Genomic DNA, 20,653 nt, shown 5'->3' with positions numbered 1-20,653 from the left:
TTTAAATGAATTGATTAATAAATTAGTGCAAGATATAAAAAAAAAAAATCTAACGTATTAAAGGAGAAGGGGTGGATTACAATAAGTTATACTTCTCCTCACTCCTCTTCGGACATGCAACCGGATTGCATTGTTCTGCTGTTATTTATTTACCCTTCGTTTGCTGAGCTGTCTTTTGTTTGATTGGTTTAAATTGTTTATTTGATTTTGTGAATGTTCAAAATAAAAGAAAACAAAAAATTACTTTAAAAGATGTCTTCACACATAAATCTTGAAATCCCTGTGGGGTCAGTACAGATTAACCCAAAACTCAACTCTAACTTTAACAACATATATCATCAACCTACCCTGAAATGAGATTAGATTGACAAATCCAGATTAGTTAATGTCACAGTGATGTAATCAAAGTCTCATTTTCACATGGCCACACAACTAAACCTTGTCTGCTTAAACTGGGTAAACATGGGTTCACCTTTGATTGCCTTTACACTTGATTGCGTTTCCAAAGTCACAGAAATAAACAGACTAACTTTACCACAACCTGAGGCGATCCAATTTAAGGATACAGGCAGTGTCCATGTCAAAGCAGGACTGTTTACTCAGTTGTAAATAGTCTTGCAGAACATCCAGCAGTATATAACACTGTGTCTCTGACATCATGGAGCCATATTTCTTCTAGAGTGATACTCCTTTCGGGATAAGCCATTCCGAAAGCCAGGGAAACATGCAGCTGCTGTGAATATGTCGGGCATTTACAACTTAAGCCTAGTGATAATGAGTTGGAGAATTCATAATAAATCTAAGGTCATACTGTAGCTGTTTTCAATGCATGTGAGAGCCGCATTGTCGTCTTCTCTTTTTCTCTTGTACCAGCATGAGATGCTTGTTTTAATTAACAATTAATCTGCTCATTCTTTGTCAAGTGTGTGGCGAGATTTAGAAAGCAAGAAGCAGTCATTTTAGAATTATAGCTGTTACCATTTGAATAAGTGAATAAAAATATTAATACAATTGACAATAGTATGGAATCATAATGGAATAGTTACTTTCTGAATGTAATAAATATACATCTTTTATCAGCAAAACATATGAACTAAGCACATAAAGTCAGAAAGTTTGTGTTTTGTAATGTATTTCCTCGTGGACTCCTTTGGCAAAGTGTTATTGGGCACAGCTCACATGCTGCCGCTCTGCTGCTCATCCTTCAAGTGCATATTCAGCTGTAAGCCCAACCCAGATCAGAACTAGTACGAGTCTCATCATGAGCCAAGAATCCTCACTGAGCACCACGTGCACCACTGTTTGATCCTAAAAGTGCCGCCGCGTCTATCACATTTCTGACTCGTGTACATGATGCCCAACAGAATTCCTTGACCAGAGCCTTCAGAAGTTAAAGGCAACTGTTCCGTGTCTTTGTTTCTGATTAATGATTGATCCCCACTGTATTTGTGGCTCTTTTGACCCACTGCACCTTGCCTCGGCTAGATTCAGCAGGATTCTGGGTTCAAACCATGAGGGGAGTTTGTTTCTGTCGTCACTCTGTGACACTACCTGCTTCACCCCCTCCGAAGGGACATGAGCAGACAGGATGATGATTAAAACAGGTCAGATGTATCGAATAATAGCAACGACTCATCACCTAGTGTGATACTTTGATCTTGCGTCGAGAAAAATTTTCAAAATCATCGCTTTTAATATTTAAACATTAGCAAGTAATTGTTGCATTATTAAGAAGAATCAACCAAGTAAAACCATTCAGAAGCAATCTCTGGCATCTTTTCTTTATTCACTCAAAATTTCACAATGATTTTACAAGAAAGGGTTTTACCTCTCACAACAGTCGGTGTTGGCCGAAATCAGCCAGGATCAGCCCTTTCAAAACTTCAACGGAAAACTTTTATAATTTTTCATATTACAGTGAGAGTGGCACAAAAAAAAGAAAAAAGTGTGTATGTGTGTGCATGAGGAATGTTCAGCCCCAACTGAAAGCAAACACACTGTAACCTTCACCTACTTGTGTCACAACTGGCTGCTTTCTCACTGTGAAAGACTTCTGTATGTTTATCCAGATCTCAGCGTGTGTCCACCAGCACAAAAAAAAAAAAAAAAAAAAAGAGAGAAAAAGCCTCTATATTACTGAGCAAATGAACCTACATTATTCCAGTTTCGTCTAGTTTTGCTCGTGGTGAAACCTGCTGATAGGAGCTGATGTTTGTTTAGGTGATAGCAAGAACTAAACTCCTTCCTGCAGGTGACAGCTCTTCCTTGATCATTTTCACTGGTTAGACCTTCTTTTCCTTCATTTTTAAAAGTTTTTTGTTGTTGCTGCTGTTTGGATATTGTTAGCAGCTTCCATTCTAAATATTATCTTCCAAAAAAAAAGTCTTATTTACATCTTCTTTGTTTCATTTGCTTTGTGTAATTATAAAGTAGATATAATATAGCAGTCAGGGCAACTATGTTAGAATTTATGTCCGGTTTTGGGACAGTGACTTCAGGATTTGGATGATCTTTAGGGGTTTACCATCAGTCTCTGCCTGACTTCTAACCTTTGTGCTTCTTCCTGTGCAAGAGTGAACATTGAGACACCAGATGATCGAGTGTGCAGGGTCTTTTCTTCGTGGATCTTGTTTGACTGAAGACTGGAGAGGACATAATTCATCCCAAATTTGAAATATGAATAACATATAACGTGTCAAATATGGAGTGCAACTTAACCCAAATTGTTGCAAAATAAAAACAAAAAAACTACTATCATTCATTCATTTTCTTCCGCTTATCCGTTTCCGGGTCGCGGGGGTGACAGTCTGAGCACTGTCACCCAGATCACAATGCACCATTTAAGAACCTTCCTGCAGGTGGTGAGCCCACCTGCAGGACTACTAAAAACTACTATTATTACAAAAAAAAAAAAATCAAATACACAAAATTAATCAGTGAATTGATACAAAAGGCCTCATATAAATTCTGAAAAAAGAATACAACACAAATATTTTGTGTGGCCAAAAAAACATGCATGGAGTTGCAGAGTGGATTAAATAGTTAGTCTTCATATTTCTAGTGAGAAAATATCCAAATTCTGTCCACGTCAGACTTGGGGATGCAATTCTGTGCAATTCGAATGTCCACCGTGTGCATATATGGTGGGTTTCCTCCCATAGTCCCAAAAGATGCCTTGGAGGGTAATCAGTGACCCTAAATTGCGTCTCTGTGTTTACCTTGTGATGGACTGGTGACCTGTACAGGACGTACTCTGCTCTCACCAACAATCTGACGGGATTGGCTCTTGCTGTCCATTGAAGTTGGATAAAGCTGAATTAAATATAGCTGGATACATACTGTATATGTTTGTGGACATTCCAGTTGGGCATTTACAGTCTCAGTCAGGTCATATTGTACTCTGTTTCACAAGGATGTGGCCAGTGTTCATGACTAACCACAGGGTGGCGCCAGAGTATGACGCTGCACATGATTTGCTTTCCTGATACAAAATGCAGAAAATGAAGTCAAAACAGTCAACAAAATAAACACCATATGATCCCAATATCTCAATATAACGCTCAGCAGACACTTTGTTTAGTACACTGGCATCATATTTCATCCGGTTTTCTCCACATTCGGCTTTTACAATGACGGTAATGTTCAATTTGACATGAAGTCAGCAGAGGATTTAACCATTTGTAAGTTGGTTGTAGTATTCAGTAGCATTTACTGGGACTACATCATTAAGAGAGGTGTTTCTATAATAGTTTGACCCACTCTTATATCTTAATAAGATGCTCAAAAAGCACTGCAAAGTTTAACCAACAAATTGTAAATCTCGTTAAAGGTTCTCTGGTGACTTCAGGTCAAATTTGAACATTATTATCTTCAGAAAAACACAGTATAGGGCAAAGTTGTTTTATTGGATCACTTTATATTGGAATAGTGTACCAAATGAAGTGACCAGGGTGTTATTTTTTAATACAGTGAATGCAACAACTGCTCTTCTGGTTACATTGTGGGGGGAGTCCATGGTCCAATGATGATATAAAGATTTTTTTCATTTTTTTAATTATCTTAAAGAGTGAGTTACAATCACCAGCAAGCTCAGAGAAACAAAGAAAACAGTGTTGGTAATTTAATGCTTTAATCCTCATTAATCCATCGAGAGATAGACACCCTGTGAACTGCCTCCAGTGCCTCCACTTCTATTGAAAAAAAGAACATTGGCCATTTACGATTTCCAGAGCTAACTAAATTTACAGCACATTTTTATCCTGGTTTGATTTGTTGCAAAAAGCAGACATGTGAAATTGGGTTAAGGCAGAGAAATGTCTTTCTCTAAGGGCAGAGTTATGACTTGAACAGTTGAAAGACATATGTGGCATTTTTACCTTCTTTACAATTTTAGGATGAAAGGACACTTTTAAAAAGATCCTGAATCCTAACTACCTGTCTACTGTCACAAACCAAGTGAACGTGTTCTAAATTCTGTGATTTGATTCAAACAAAACATCAATGACTCTCAAATATAAAACTACCAAGTCCAAAGAGAATATGGACTATTCTAATATGGAGTCATGCCACACCGAGGCAAACATCGTTGTGATTGTCCATCTAATTGTGCATCTGCAGAAAGCCTGTGTTACTACAGCCGTGGTGCACAAGTGCAGGAACAGCGTTAGTGCGTCTATATGGAGGCCGAGCGTTTTCGAAAAGTTGCATTTTCTCCCATTTACACGACGACAGAGACGGAGCGTTTTCGGAAAGAATCCACCATGGGAGGCATTTTTAAAAAATGGCATTTTCAGTGACTCTGACCACCATTGTCATGTGAACAGACACCTAAAATGCAATGAAAGTTTTGTGTTTTCATTTGAAAACCTGTAAACAAGGCCTGATTATACCAGCACCGACTTCAACCTTCCCTACACTCTTACGTAGCACTGGAGATGAGTACAGCTGCTTAGGACCAGTGACTAGTTTCACAAGGAGCAGCATAAAGTCAGAACAACAGATCAATTAGTTAGCAGATTTGTCTATATAGAGTAGTCTATGGAAAACAATGAATTCCCAACCATACATTTCACTAACCTTATTTTGGATGTACAGTTCTAAACAAAAAGCAAATAATCCATTATGGCCCAGTAGAACAGAGGTGACCAACCCATCAGTGGTAGACACAAACAACCCACCCCTGCTGTAGAACGTCTCTGCCCCCATGTGTACCTTTATAGAATTCACTGTATTTAGTTTTGCCTCAGGTTAATTTTACGACATGTTCTGTCTGAAAGCCTATTATTTAAATGTTGAGTTTTATGAGGTACGCTTGAATGCACCATCATGTGAACAGTGAATGCAGCCACCGTGCTGCTCAGTTCGTGCTCAGAGATGAGAGTAGACGTAAGGACCTCTTTTCCTGTTACTTTGTGTGCGTTTATGAACCCCAGACCTGTATACTACCTGCTGCTGAAAATAAAGTTGAGGAAAGATTCTCTGACCGGAATCGTCTGTAGTGCTCCAACCCTAACCACTAAATAACCACAATCCGTCCCAAACATGTTCGTTCACTGATTTCAGTGATTCACTGGCTAAAGTGACGATCCCCTCCTCTGAAAGGAGAATGGGATCTGCTCCATCAACCTGTCTCCACCGTGGTACAGAGAGACTGGCATCGTCTGGTGTGGTCCCATAGGCTCTGTAGCTATATCTCCTATCTCCCAATCTATGAGGCCAGAACCATTATCTTGGTCCTGATAGGGGATGAATCTGTTGTAGTTGGCCCGCCCTGCTCTCTGTCTATGAAGGATGAAGACGTCCCCCCATGGCACATTTCTATTATCATTGGAGCATCCTCTTCTGCAGTTGACGCCAATCCACCTCATCCCGTCTATGCCAGGGTCACTGGTGGAAGGCCCCATCCCGACTGCGTTCCAATCCCCTCTCCACCAATTTCTGTTTATGTTCATGGTGGCCTGGAATGTCCTCTCTCTGAAACGCACAATGCCAGCCCACCACATCTCATTTCTAACAGGGTCCCCCCCATCTCGGTCGGGGTTAATGGCTGCTCGCCCTGTCCCTTCTTGGTCTGAGTCTACGGTGGCCAGCCCTGTCGCTTCTCTGTTGTAGTTGATAGCGACCCGCTCTGTCCTGTCTACACCAGGGTCAACGGTAGCCTGTCCCGTCGCATCTGCGTTGGGATTGACGGTAGCCCACATCGTCTCATCTCCATCGTCGTCAATCTGCTCCATCAAGTCTCTGTCTAGGGAGATGGTGGCCTGGCCTGTTCTGTCTCTGAAGGGGTCCAAGACAGCCCGACTCCTCACATCTCTGACGGGGGCCCCCCCGTCCCAGTCGGGGTAAACGGCAGTCCGCCCTGTTCCATCTCCAGTTTGGTCCCTAGCCTCTTCCTCCTCGTGTTCTTTAAAATGATTGAAAACAGTCCTGATGGTCCTCGTGATGACTGTACCAAGAAAAAACCCCAAATGTAGGATGACCATTTTGTCAATTTCATTCAGTGACTGGCAGAGAGCTTGTACTACGCCTGGAAGTAACCTTGTTGAGAAAGGAAGATAATGTCTTCTTCTTTGTCAACTTTGTCTTTGACAAGAAGAGTATGTTACAGCCCGTAACTCACATTGGTTGATTTGCCTTTGATGCCATGGCTTCACATGATGTCACAATCTGAAAGTCTTGTAACATCATGGCAGCATTCCGTTCATCTGGTTTGATCTTGTGACACTTGTGATGCACTGGCTTGCTTTCTTTCATCTACTGATGTAGGAAATGTTTTAACTTCTTCAAACCTTGACCGATTTAAAACATTCAACTGTTTTAACATTAAACTTTTTAAACATTCTTAAAAATAAAAACCTTTTGAAACTTCTTGATATTTTTCAAACAATTTAAAATACTTTTTAGAATTATTGTAAACATGGGAGTGGAAGAGAAACCCCTTCAACTTACCTTTAAACTCCTTCAGCTTTAAACAACCACAGGTTTGCCATTCTTTCAGCTCGAGCCTTCATTCGACTTTTTAAACGTTGCAGAATCTGTCCACTATTGAGATGAGAAAACCAATTGTAACACGCACACGTGCACAAACACACACTTTTATAATCCCTTCAATGAAAATGCTTTAGTAGTAATTTTCTCTTTTCCTTCCAAAGGGGGCAGCAGAGAATTATTTTCAACCCAATGTAGAAAGACTAAAGTTTGTCACTGCAGGACGAAATGAGCCTCGTCATTATTATTGCATTTTCTTGGACTGAGCGATGTAAGGATGTTTTGCAAAGTGAAGCAAATCCAATTTCCAACCCAAGTGAAAGTCTCCCTCCAAAAATAATCAGCTTAGAGTGTTCTAATAAATGTCTTTCTTCTCATTGAAAAAACCATCCATAACAGATCTCATAAACAGACACACCAAACATTTTATTATGATAAAGGGTGATATACAAAGGGCAGATATTTTCGGACAGAAGTGATTAGATGTAATGTTGGGGAAATTATTTGAGGAATGAACACAGCACTGGCACAGCCTTTACATTTTTTTCATGATTACATGCACGCACACACACATTTTAGTTTCCTCAACTGAAAAAGAGAGAGAGAGAGAGAGAGAGAGAGAGAGAGAGAGAGAGAGAGAGAGAGAGAGAGAGAGAGAGAGAGAGAGAGACCTGCATGGACCTGGACCTGTAGTAGAGCAACAAGCCCTGCCCATATCTGTAACCCGAGATCCAGCTGGGTATGTGTGTGTGTGTGTGTGTGTGTGTGTGTGTGTGTGTGTGTGTGTGTGTGTGTGTGTGTGTGTGTGTGTGTGTGTGTGTGTGTGTGTGTGTGTGTGTGTGTGTGTGTGTGTGTGTGTGTGTGTGTGTGTGTGTTTGTGAGCGATGATGATGTGAGCCTATTAGAAAGGAAATGAAAGGAAATTGAAGGGGCGTGTGTGTTTGGGGAGAAGGGGGACTTACAAATGCGAGGAGGAGTTCTGAAAGTCAGTGGGACACATTGTCCTGCACAAGCTGCACTTGCACGGCCTCCTCAACACCAACGTGCAAGCGGACACCCACGTTTATGATAGAAATGTACCAGGACGTTATGAGCTGAGGCTGGCTTCTTGACACTTCTGCGTGTCGAGAGAAGAAGAGAAGAGAAGAGAAGAGAAGAGAAGAGAAGAGAAGAGAAGAGAAGAGAAGAGAAGAGAAGAGAAGAGAAGAAGAGTTTGATGTTCAGAATGGGTTAGAAAAAGCAGCAGGAAAACAGAACTTCAAGTTGAGGTGATGGACTAAGGTGAGACAGGGACAGATCAAACAGCAGATGGACATGTGTGGAGAGCGACTGACCCTGGGATTGCTCCTGCGTCTGGGCATCCTGCTCACCGCCGTGTGCATTTGCATTCATCTTTACCTGGATTCAGGTTGGCAGGGAGCGCCCACACCTCAGGCTTTGGAAACTCCTTCCCAAACTAATCAGAAGTTGGATCGACATAGCAGGATGAAACAAGCCTCTGCAGACTCTGTAGATCAGGACAGAAGTGTCAAAAGGAGAGTCTCTTATGTTCGCACACTGAAGAAGGACAGTCGAGTTAAGAAGAGCAGTGAAGATAGAGAAGACCCCGTACGACCGCACAGAAAGGTATGTTGAATATTCCGCCAACCTTCTAGATCTAAATTGCTGCCATTAAGATTCCTGTAAAGTTATCTGATCCTAAATCAGTGCGGCAGGAGAAAGAGTGGCTCAATAAGAAGCTTTCACTCCATCTCTGCAAGTCACTGGCTTAAAGCTCTGTAATCCCTGGAGGGTGATGAAGGAAGAACAGGCAGCAAAATCAATGCATGCTCAATGAGAGCCTCCCAAATGCTTGGGGGGGGGGGTGTTGTCACTAGCACTACAAAGCTGCTGGCATTTATTTTTTTCTATATATGCCTGCAGTTTAAATAGGAGTGGGTTTAACACGGGCTACAAATTAAACACTCTCTCGTATCAGCTGGAAATCTAAACACAGTCAGCTCCAGTGAAAGAACGTTCACTTGAACACAGCGATTCACAAATGCAAACACACATGAACAAACTCCAAGAGATTGACCTCCGTGACCTCTGAAGAACGTGTTCGCACATCATGTTAACACCCCTCTGATGCCCTCCTCTTGCCACCGCTCCACACGTTTCTAGTTCCTCTTGGCAACTTTACCGTTTTGTTGTTTGATCAAATTTTAATTCCCTCAACCTTACCATCATGAAGAGACATAAAGCTGTATTTTAAACACCCTAACAAACCATCTCTCCTGTGTCTTCCTCCTCTCAGCGGCATTTCTTAATTTTGTTACTTAAGGCTTTTTAAATGCTCGTCAGTGTTTGTCTGTAAATCTTTGATGACCCCAGAGTAACGAGAGACACAGGAGCAACATCGCCGACTGTTAAATGCCAAGGAAATCACTGCAGGGCTATTATACCACACCGTGAAATGGGCACTTGTGCGCCATCAATATTACATACTGCCATATGCTCGCTCCCCGATTCTTAATGCAAAATTTGTCTCCTAAGATGCCCCGAAGGCGCCTTGATGAAATTTCTGTGTCATATGCTTCCGCCATTTAACACCTTCTTCCTCTATGCCTGCTCTCTCCCTCACTTGTCTCCCTTCAGGCTCTCATCTAGAAGATCACCGTTGCTCTTTCGCTCCGTCACGTTACCTCGTCCCCGTTCTTCAGACTCTCACCCCCCCCCCCCCCCCCCCCCCCCCCCGTCTGTCTTCAAACTGACCCACTGCGGCTTCTCACGTTATCTTCTCTCCTTTACCACCTCACTGTCTCCGTCACTGTCTCCTGCTTCCTTCTAAAAAAAACAACAACTGTTTTGTAACATTCACAACTCTACAATGGAGAGTTGTATTTCTGCATTAGCTGCTACATCGTCAGAGCCCAGACCATCTTTCTTTATTCACCTTTTACTGTCCTTTATGTTAAAATGAGCACGGCTAAACAACTCAGACTTTGATCCGACAATAATAAGATGACACGATCTCCACAGACAAAAACTCTGCAACTATCGCAGCAGTATGGCACTGATATAAACTCCATTCTGTCGAAGAAGGACAGGAATAACAGACGGTGAAAGTAGATAAAGAATAAATGGAGGCGTTATGTTGAGATTCTCAATCTGTTGCCACTAAATAGCAAAGCGAAAGTTGAGCTTACCTTTCAGCCATTTTTTCTTCTCTGTGACAATAACAGTCGTCAAAGTTCGGAGCGATGTAACAAGTATTTGTTCAGCACTTTCACAACATTGACATCCATTTAAAATCTTGTGCTTTTGGAAACTTTTTCTCTTTATTGTCCATTTATCAGGAATTCATGATAAAAATGGCTGATAAATAAGCCACTGAATCTTCATGTTTCTATTTAATTATTGTTATGAAATAATCTAACTTTTATGATGACATGTGGAGATCGCTATATGTTCCAGCGATAATGTTGCCTCCCTTTATTCAAATTGTGACATGTATTACATTCACACACAACAATTTTAAGTTTAATTAACAAGATTCATTCATTACATTTTCAGTAAACCAATTCAAAATCATTTTGCACTCATTTTCTTTTGAAATAACTGTATTAGTAATTGTCCTACATGTTGAAATCATACAACAGTTACCATTATCAGCATAATATGTTCTACTTTGTCCACAATTTTCCCTCTGCAAATTTGACAAACACACGTACAGTGGTTACTAAAACATTACAAAAGTTGTACATTGGGATACGAGACAAAAACCAACAAACAGGAAACACAACAATGATGATATGATATCTGTTTGTCCATACTTTTAGCTGACATATAGAAGGGTGCACAGTTGTGTTCTCACCATTACTGTCAAAAACAGCTGTCATGTTTTAATTTTTTGTTTAGTTGTTTATGGTTGATCCAGCTAAAGTACATCTCCTCCAGATGTAACATAAAAATCCATGACATCTCTAATCCATTAGACATGTCTGGTAGAAAGCCAGCGGTCCCAATTCCTGCAGGACAATGTCCCATCATCTCAGTTTGTTCTTACACCGATATTGGTGCTTTCTTTGTGGATGCACCTGAAGAACATTTGAATTTCAGATGGAACCTACATGTTTTGAAATAAAGATATCAATAGTGAAAATCAACTGCTATCCAGCGGAGACTGGGATGTTTCTTCAGGTTAAGATGAAGCAGCGACGCATCCTCCATTTACTATGAGATAATGCATCTGAAATTCATTCAGCCAGGCTACGTAGATGCAATATGCTTGTGTATCATATCCAGTCCATCCATCGTCTATCGCTCTAGAGTCGCGGGGAGCTGGAGCTAATCCCAACTGTCTGAGTGCGAAGGGGGGGTTACATTCTGGACAGGTCACAAGTCCATCATAGGCCAGTCACACACAATTTAGGTCAACAATCAACGTCAAACATATGGGGTTTTTTTTTTTGGTTTATGTAGTTAAAAGTTATAATTGACAGTGAAACAAGAACTTCAAGGTGTTCCAGCTTTACAGACAACAGCACCAGCTGCTCTGTTATCTTTGCGGTGTAGTTGGGAAATGACAGAAGCTCCGCATCTTTAGCCTGGAGGCATTTCCTGTACAAAATGAAGTGAGAAATATTTCCGAAAGGCAAAGCTCTCTTCAAAACTCATTCAAGGGGCTGTAGTGAAAAGAGGTGACAGGACAAACTGTTGCTGACAAATGCCTTCGTCCTCAATAAACTGTGTGAATGTATGTGTGTGATGGGGAGGCAGCCTGCGGGTGTGTTTGAGTAAGAAAAACCAATCCAAAGGAAATCTAATCTCTCAGCTGTCAGACATCCACATAAATACGCTCACACACATCTTCGTTCATTTTTTAGACCCCGCGCAGGCTTTCTTCCCTTCTCGAAAAACAGGAGAGGGATGTGTTGGTAAATTATAGACTCATACAATGTGTTGGTCGAGACAACAGCAGCTGGGAAGGAAGGAGAGGAAAAAAATGACGCAGACAGAGACGGGCAAAGTAACACTGGAGAAAAGCAGATGCACTGTGCTCTGATGACTCAGGCTCCTGATTTTAACACGGTGATAAACAGACTATTGCCTTAAGTCACAGTGACGCAGAGTCAGACACACAATACATCGCCAAATCACGCCAATGCGGTTCAATCTCTTCAGACGAAGACAACCCTGTTTCTGTAAAAATACACGATAGAAGAAATCGCCAATTAGCACCCCAAGTTCATTTGAATTCTGTGTTCCTTAAATCAAAAGTGAAGCAAACACTAAAGATAGGGATGTAGTGATCAGCACTGTTGCCTTACAAGAAGGAGCCATGGGTTTGATTCTGGGTTCGGGCCTTTCTAAGTGGAGTTTGCATGTTCTCCATGGGCCTGTGTAGGTTTTCTCACGATTTCTGTCTTGCTGCTTGATTTCAGTATTGGACCGTGACCTGTCCAGAGTTTTATCTGTCCAACTGACAGGTCCTGCGACTCTTTTCTGGATAAAGCAAAAAAAAACATGAGTCACTTGAATACATCAAAAGGAATATATAGGACATTCACCCAACAATCTGGCATTGTCGGTCTATGTAAAATCAAAAGCAGATACATGTGGGCATTTGCAACATAAATTTGCACATTAATTTTCTGAGCTCATGGTGAGAAAAACAAAGCTCATCCAGACCTTTATGCTTTCAGGACAAGTTGATTTGCATCATCTACTTTCATGAATGGGTGTATCCCCACCTTGGTATCATCAGCTTCCGATAATGTCACTGCTTATATTGTTCATACTCTCTCTCCACTCATGGCATCCACATTTTACAATTCGATAGATATTGTTGAGTTTGGGGGAAGGAAACTTTTCCCTTTTTTATTTCTTTTCCAACAAGACTTCTGTGCTTGTATCTTTCAGGCTTTTCTCTCAGGGAGCCTGGCTGCCATTCACATGTCACACACACTGATCCTCAAAGCAGACAGCCAGGTCGCATATACAGTAGATCATAACCAAAAGGCAACGTAGAGCCGGGGATGCTCCTCTATTTCCAGAAGATTTTATAACATAAAATACTATGTCATCCAACAGATAAAAGATAAGAGTGAAAACATCCAGTTATGTAAACGAGTGATGCTACCAAATGTAATCTAGGTACCTGTATCTTTAACTTTCTTGGAGTTATAGGCTGAAGCAGCAGAAGCACCCATTGAAAATGATGTCCAGATCTCATGCTGTAAGACACGGGAATGAAAAACAAACACATTAACAACACCTCCGTCTGGTGAATGAAGTATCTCATTTAAAGCACCGATGTTTGTCTGCATCAATCCAGCTGTTTATTACCTTGTTTGTTGTGACAGCAACGACAGATTGCTACATAGATATTTCTATTTATTTGTTGACAGAAGAAAAATTAAAAGACTTTGGTACGGAAAATAAAATGCACTTTGTTATGATCTCCTGAGCTGAGCTGACTCTCGTTTATTGTCATTAATATTCATTAAAAAAACAAAAAAAAAAAACATTGATTATGTAATTTATTCCACAGAGAGACATCAATCAGTCAGAGCAGTTTGAATTACTGCTTCTAATTAGATGAGATACAAACTGATTGACTTGGCAGTATTAATTAGTTTTGTTCAAAATTCACGACCCTGAGTGTTGATTATTTGAGGCTTGCCGTAGCGCGAGAACAGAAAAGGCAACTTCAAACTATCTGTGTCAACCTCTACAGACCACCCCTGAGCCTCGTGGGAATTTCTAACGCAGAAGCCCACTGACCTCTGTCGTGTCTCTCGGAGAGCTGAAACCCTCGACAGAGAGAGCGGTGCGACTCTCAGAAAACAAAGAGAGGGGCTGACTTCTGTAATCTCGGAGGTGTGACTGGACTCAGTGCTCGGGCATTTTGGCCCACCAGCTGGGACGTGTGAGAAACGGGAGTCACAAGGACTCAGCAGCCAGGAAGCCGATATGTCACCTGCACTTTCCCCCGTGCCAGCCTGAAGTATTCATGTTCACCATCAGCAGTTATGCCCCTATATAAAGTAGATAAACACCACTCTGTAAGAGTCGACTCAGTATACAAAGCGTTTGAACAGAATGTATTTATTTATAAGTCATACATGACTTGAAATTGCCCATAGGAGTCATTGGGAGTGTGTGTGGTTGCCTGCGTGTGATTGATTGATGATCTCGTTAAAATATACTGCATGAAAACACTGCGATCTTAATACACGGGGCCTACGAGATTAAAATTAGGATGAGATCAAACGAGAGATCAGAATGTATCTCACAATCGAAACATATCTGTTATCTATCCGTGTGACACTTGATGCATTTTATTTTGAAATTAGCAGCTGTAGTAAAGGACATTTGCTCGATTGAGTAGAAAACGCTGCACTTAAACATGTCATTATCTTTTCTTTTTTTTTTTTAAATCAATATCATATTTCGAACAAGGAGAATGATTCTTTGGATTGCGGTTACAAAAGAAACACATGAAAACAACAAGCTTCATTCGTCCAACTAACAAATTCATCTTCAATATTCCCGGAAAGCTTCCAGGAAACTGTGGGATCATATGCCAATGTGCCCACAATACAATACAAAGCATAGTAAGATTTATCCACTCATTCAAAGAGGGGATATTATTGGTGCCAAAACCTGCACTTCAATGTGATCAGTTTAATAAGTATTCTGACCTCCTACAAAAAGAAATTGACCATGTAAACACAGCCCATGTTCATCCATTGATTTGACTGAACAACCTGTCCAGAATGTGTTCTGTGTTGGCCCATTCACAGCTGGGATTGGCTTCAGCCATCGTAAACTTAACTTTGATAAAGCAGATATTCACTTCTGATGAGAGACAGTGTGTCAGAACTTTCTGTTCTCTCAGTGTAGCTTATCTTAAGTCAGTATATTAAATAAGATGTATACATGAAGCTGGGTATGACTGATAACATGCCCTCATAAACCAAAACTATTCCAGAGTAATGCAAACCTTTACAAAAGATTATGGCAAAGAAATACGTCAGCTTGTTCTTAGGTCCGCTCTCACGTCATACAAACTCAACTGTAATCATATTCACTCGTTCTCTTTTCAAACATATCTCCAACCCTATGATCTCAAAACTTTTTGTACAATCTCCTACAGGGAGCACAATGTCTTTAACACTGTGAATTTTACATCAGGGTTATCAAATGTGCGCTCTTCAAATGATTCCCCACAATAGTATCCCAATAGATCTTCTGATCCTAGCTTAGAAGCGCCTCAGAAATTATTCAGTTTGTGCGGATTTTACTATAAAGTCGATTTAATTAAATGTGGACATAACTTGCAATTTTCCAACAAGCTTCACGCAGTAATACATAATTACAATCAGGAGCCTTTTTTTTTTTTTTTTTTTGAATGTTTTAGAGTTTATGAAAGGAGAAATGAAGTCAAAGAATATCCCAAAACTATGGATTGCACAAAAAGTATGCAGTATTAAAATTATTAAAGTGGCAAAACTTCCAAACACAGGTTCTTTTGTATATAATTCCCACATAAAGCACTAAATCTTTTTATAATGAACTGTTGGGTAAGAAAAAAATGCAAGAATAATCAGCTTATGCAAAAGGATCACATGCCTCTTCCAAAGCAGCTTGTCACAATGTAAGGTGCAATAACCGCAAGCGAAATAAATAAAAGAGTGAAAATAAACATGTTTAGACGTGAGAGTCTTTTGATGTGATGGGCATTTGGATGGAATCTCCGTGGTGACGTTGCAATTCGCATTCTGCACACGTCAACAACCCTGGAGAAATAAACAGCTCCAGACAAGCACATCGCCGTTTCTCAATGTGAGATTAGTGTCCAAGTCAGACCAAAATAAAAGAGGCCCGGCTTGGACTGCGTGCCAAGTGATGGGGGAGGGGAGCACAAAGAGACGTTTCACGTGATCGATCGCTTCTTCTCTGCAAAGTCTGCAGAGATGTGACCGCTCAGCGTCCACGAAGAAGTGTTTGCACGGTGTTGTGAAAAGCAGTGGGGAGTTAAGTATCATCCTCAAGCTGCCTATTTTCAAACTCCTAAGCCGACGCGTGGAAGCTTTGATCTCTACTTCTAAATGCTTTCTTTCATACGAGCCGTGCCTCGAACGAGACGATCAAAACCACATGCTTGCCTGGTGGTAAAACAGAAACCACCCAGTGCACGTAACGTCACACTGGGCCTGTTGTGTGTGCTGACTGCGATCGCACAAAGACGCCCACTGGAGCGGGGGGGGACGGGGGGTGGAGAAAGTCAGTGTCAAACTGACAACTTCAGCGTCTTGATCGCACAATACTCCCTTCAGACGTGGACGCCTTGTCTGGAACATTCCACAAAGTTCTCAGCCTCTCCCTCCCAGCTGATATGAATGAGTGCATTGACCTCTGAAATTGGATTCCGCCCGACTCCCATCTCTCACCTCCAGTGGTGCCCGTCCAGGAGCAGCAAGCACACAGAGAATGGCCGGCTTCAAGCTGATGCATGTCACCAAAATGCATTAGCTATGTTTGTTTAGCAGAAACCCATTCTGCCGGTATTTCCCCTGCACACCGTTTGAAAGACAACATACCCCATTAAAGTCCAAGAGCAACAGACAGAGATAATAAATCTCAACAACAATAATTTCAAGCGCTTATAGGTTGATTCAGAACCCACGTCTTTTCTCTGTCCACTGGATTAACATGATAGCTGAAAAACTATGGATAAGAACTATGGAGGAAAACAGTCACAAGTGGAGAGTCGCGAGGCACAGGTAGAAATATATGTAGTTTCTGTTTGCATGTTGAGTGGTCATTTAGGAGTGCAAACAAAACAAATTAACGAGAAAACAAAATCAAGAGCAGAAAGTGATAATCAGAACGGGATTAATAATGAGCCAAGAGAGCAGACATTACTGCCCCCCTCCACCTTCCTCGCTGTCACGCGGTCGGTTTTTCCTGCTCCATCTCAGGAAGTGAACGTCATCCAGCGCTCAGCAGGCCCCCTCTGCTCTTCCAGGCTAGACAAGCACAGATCTCATATCTTGGATATTGTCTGAGGAGACAGTTGCTCACTGGCAAAGAGAGCCACAGCCAAACAAGCACAGTCAGACAGACTGGTATTGCTTACAATAACACCGTGTCTGAGTTGTGGGATGTTGGCTTAGGGGAGGCTAATTTGAACAGATGAGAGGACAGAGTACATTCAGCCACATCAGTCATGTATTGTCACAGTTGCATCTCTCAAACAAACACTTTAGTCAGTGCAGTGATGAATCCCTGAACACCCAAGCCTCAATACTCCCATGAATTCATGCATGAGTGAAGTTACCATGATCTGTGTGAAAAGGTACAGCGTTTCCAAGGCAACAGCCACTTCTACAGAGATATAGTTTGATGGCATGTACAAGTCAAAGTTCTCCACAGAGCGCCGCGGCTGTAACTGTGCATGTGGACGGATACGTACCGCATATGGGCAAGAGGGAGAAAGCGGATGCCACAAATAACTGATAGGAATCTGTTAAACCAAATGATAAACGGATGTGATTTCAACTCCAAACCAAACACAGCTGTGAGCAGAAGTTGTTCTATTTACAGCCCCGTAAACAGCCATGGTCTCCCACTGCAGCTTTACGAAGAATTAGTCTTTATAATGGCACAATAAGACATGCATTAATGTAGAATACTACATAACTATTGCCTTGATATGAAATGTGGTACCATCAAACAATCTTGCTGCAGCAACAATCCCATGAGGTGCTTTTGACCTTGCTTGCCAGAAAAGAAAAGAAAAAAAAAAATCTGCCTCGTCTTTTTATGTGACTGTGGTGAACAGACGCTTGTTGGAGTCTTCTTCTGGCAGTCAGTCCTCAGTCAATACTACTTATTAAGCAGGAGGCAGAACTCAAATCCTCACAGTTCTGAACGCACAATCGTGTCTTGAGAGATTTTTTTTGACCGAATCCAAAGAAGTCTGTGGCATTTGCACGGTAGTCGCACACTGCACCGGACTACATTAGTTTTACAGGATTGGACACAAAAGAGAAATGATCCCATTTCTGGGATTATATCAGCTGTTTTCAATTCTTCATTCTCTCACTAACAAAATTCTTCTACCAGTCCTTTCATAGCAAAAGCCTCTCAGATGTGGGTTTGCTTGACTTCTTTTTTGAATGAAAAAAACAACACGGAGAGAACAATCCCTTCATCCTCTGTCCACACCATCTGTGCCACAGCCTCCAAGTTTCTTATCGCTCTCTCCTTCACACATACAGACACTTCACTTCCAGCCCCTGTTCCTTGTGTTTCTCGTCTCTCCTCTGCAGGCTCTCGCCGCCTCTCAGACTGAGGCTGAACTCCTCGGAGATTACCGCCTTTATTAAAAAAGATCAGTGTAATACCACACTTTAATTCTGTTATAGCCGCTCTGTCTCTCACTGTACTCTGGCACTGAGCTGGGATTGGCTTTTGAGCCAGGCGTGCCAGAGGAATAGAGATGACATTGCAGGAAATAGAGACGGCTGCATCTGGTTTGCCTGCCGGTCTCCCATATCCCAGATTATTCACGACGATAGGGCTTATAGGGCTGATTCCCAGAGACTATCCACCATCTACTGTGCAGTCACACTGTATTGGAAGCAGATCAATTCTTAAGATAAAGTGCTTGTTTTGCTATGCTGATTCTTTTTTTAGATATACATACATATATATCTTTGGTCTATGACCTGCTGATTTAACAGAGTCCACATGATGTTTGTATTTTAAATAAGGCATAAATCTGTAGATTTCATTCTGCAGTTTAATAAATCCTGGTTTGCTCTGCAGATCTCTCTCTACGGTGATTTTGAAGTTGAGTTTGAGCATCATTCCTTTAACCACACTGACTGTTTGAAAGCTGTAAGGGACACAATCAGAATAATGAATAAGTAGGTAATAAGTGCTATAGTAAAAAATAATAACCCTAAATAATGTATTTTGGATTTTTAATGATAAAGGTGAAATTCTATTATGTTTTCTGTATTCCTGTCAGTTCCTTTCTTCCATGCTTATATCAGTTACAGTAAGCTTTGTATATTAATAATTTCAGTTTTTATTCTTTAAAGAATTGGGATTTTTAAAGCATATTCTATTCTATTCTATTCTATTCTATTTGAACTGTCCTAATTTCTCATGGCAGTGTAGTGGTATCATCAGGAAGCCTTTTATTGTATTGTCGATCGATGTTTTCAATATCGAGTTAAGTTTGTGATAAATGTATAGTTCCGTTTTCGTTATAATTTCTGTTGGCAGCTTAATTAAGATATTTCACTGACAAAACAACTTAAACAATGCTTTGTTTTGTTTTTTTCTCTTAATACTGCTGTTTTCTTAAAGTAATGAAGCTTCAGCCTGTGATAAATTGAGCATTACAGCCCAGCTGTAAGCAGTAAAACCTCAGCATCTTTGCCTGAGTCGCATTAGCAGAAGGCTCCCGGCGCACAAATCTCTCATGCACCTGGATTTACCACCTACTAGAAAAACAGAGGGAGGTTAATGTGAATCAGCCACCGGCTGTTTCATTAAACCACAACTTTTCTCCGCTCACTTGTCCGTCGCACGTCTTGACCTTCATTTGACACCAGAGCTGCTGTTTTGTTTTCTGTTTTTTTCTTTCGCCCAAGCGGTTCGGGAAATATAGCCTGTCAGAGAACATTTTATAAACTCAAGAGTCAGTGGTGTCAAAAAATAACATGCCTCATGCTGTTGAACTAAAAGCTTTGACCTCTCAGCTTCACAGCTTGGCGGTATGTTCCCGAAGAGTCTCAGCTATGGTGAGCGCAATTTGCAAAAAACATTTTTAAAATCAAATTAAAAATGAGCAGCAGGCTTTGCACTCGACTTGGCGGCTCTTCTTCCGACGCCTTATGATCTTCAAACGTGCAGACACGATTCACCGAGGTCTTTATGACATCCAGTGCACCAGTTGATTAAAGTGTTAATGCGAGTGCTGACTGGGGTGTTTACTCTTACACACTCCAGCATGTACCAGCGTGGAAAGTTGTACAGCAACATGTTACTAGAACTCCACTGTTTTTGGCAATAGCAGGTTGGCATGGCTGCAGGCGAAGGCGAACACTCACACATGCACACGCACGCGCACGCGCACGCGCACGCGCACGCGCACGCGCACGCGCACGCGCACGCGCACACGCACACGCACACGCACACACACACACACACACACACACACACACACACACACACACACACACACACACACACACACACACACACACACACACACACACACACCTACAAGCAAAGAAAGTCAACAATTCACCTCAAATGTGGTTTTTTTTCTATCAGTGAGGGAGGAAATCCTTCCCAGAGAAAACTCTTGCATGCACAGAGAGGAGACGCGAACTCTGCACAGAAAGCTTTATTAACATAAACATTATCTGAAGCTGGCTGCTGTGTTACTGGATGCTAATGCATTTTTTATGAATTACTGGGCATTATGAACTTTTAGTAGGAAAAGCACATCTGTCAAAGTAAAGCAATAAACAGTATAAAGTGAAGTCTGTCATTTGCCTTACAAAGATCTTTTCACTCAGATTCTGCTGGTGATGACAATGTTGTTAATGTTTCCTGCCGATCATGTGACGACTCCTTTGTTGCATTTTGTTGT

General features: G+C 41.3%; 1 protein-coding gene across 2 annotated transcripts in view; it reads left to right on the top strand.

Moving 5' to 3' along the window:
* The first annotated feature begins 7,760 nt into the window (after window positions 1–7,760).
* The window catches only part of mettl24 (methyltransferase like 24), a 35,749-nt gene continuing 22,856 nt past the window's right edge, over window positions 7,761–20,653 (top strand). The window contains exon 1 of one of the 2 annotated variants that reach the window (XM_080490651.1): window positions 7,761–8,613. In XM_080490651.1, coding sequence (XP_080346777.1) covers window positions 8,296–8,613 — 318 coding nt within the window. In that variant the 5' untranslated portion in view covers window positions 7,761–8,295. The remainder of the gene's footprint in view (window positions 8,614–20,653) is intronic. The other variant, XM_080490652.1, reaches the window with a different exon arrangement.

The sequence above is a fragment of the Lipophrys pholis genome, assembly GCF_963383615.2.
Source record: "Lipophrys pholis genome assembly, chromosome: 21".
Lineage (NCBI taxonomy): Eukaryota > Metazoa > Chordata > Actinopteri > Blenniiformes > Blenniidae > Lipophrys > Lipophrys pholis.
Note: the sequence above shows the minus strand (reverse complement) of the source record. Positions and strands in the feature narration are given on the sequence as shown.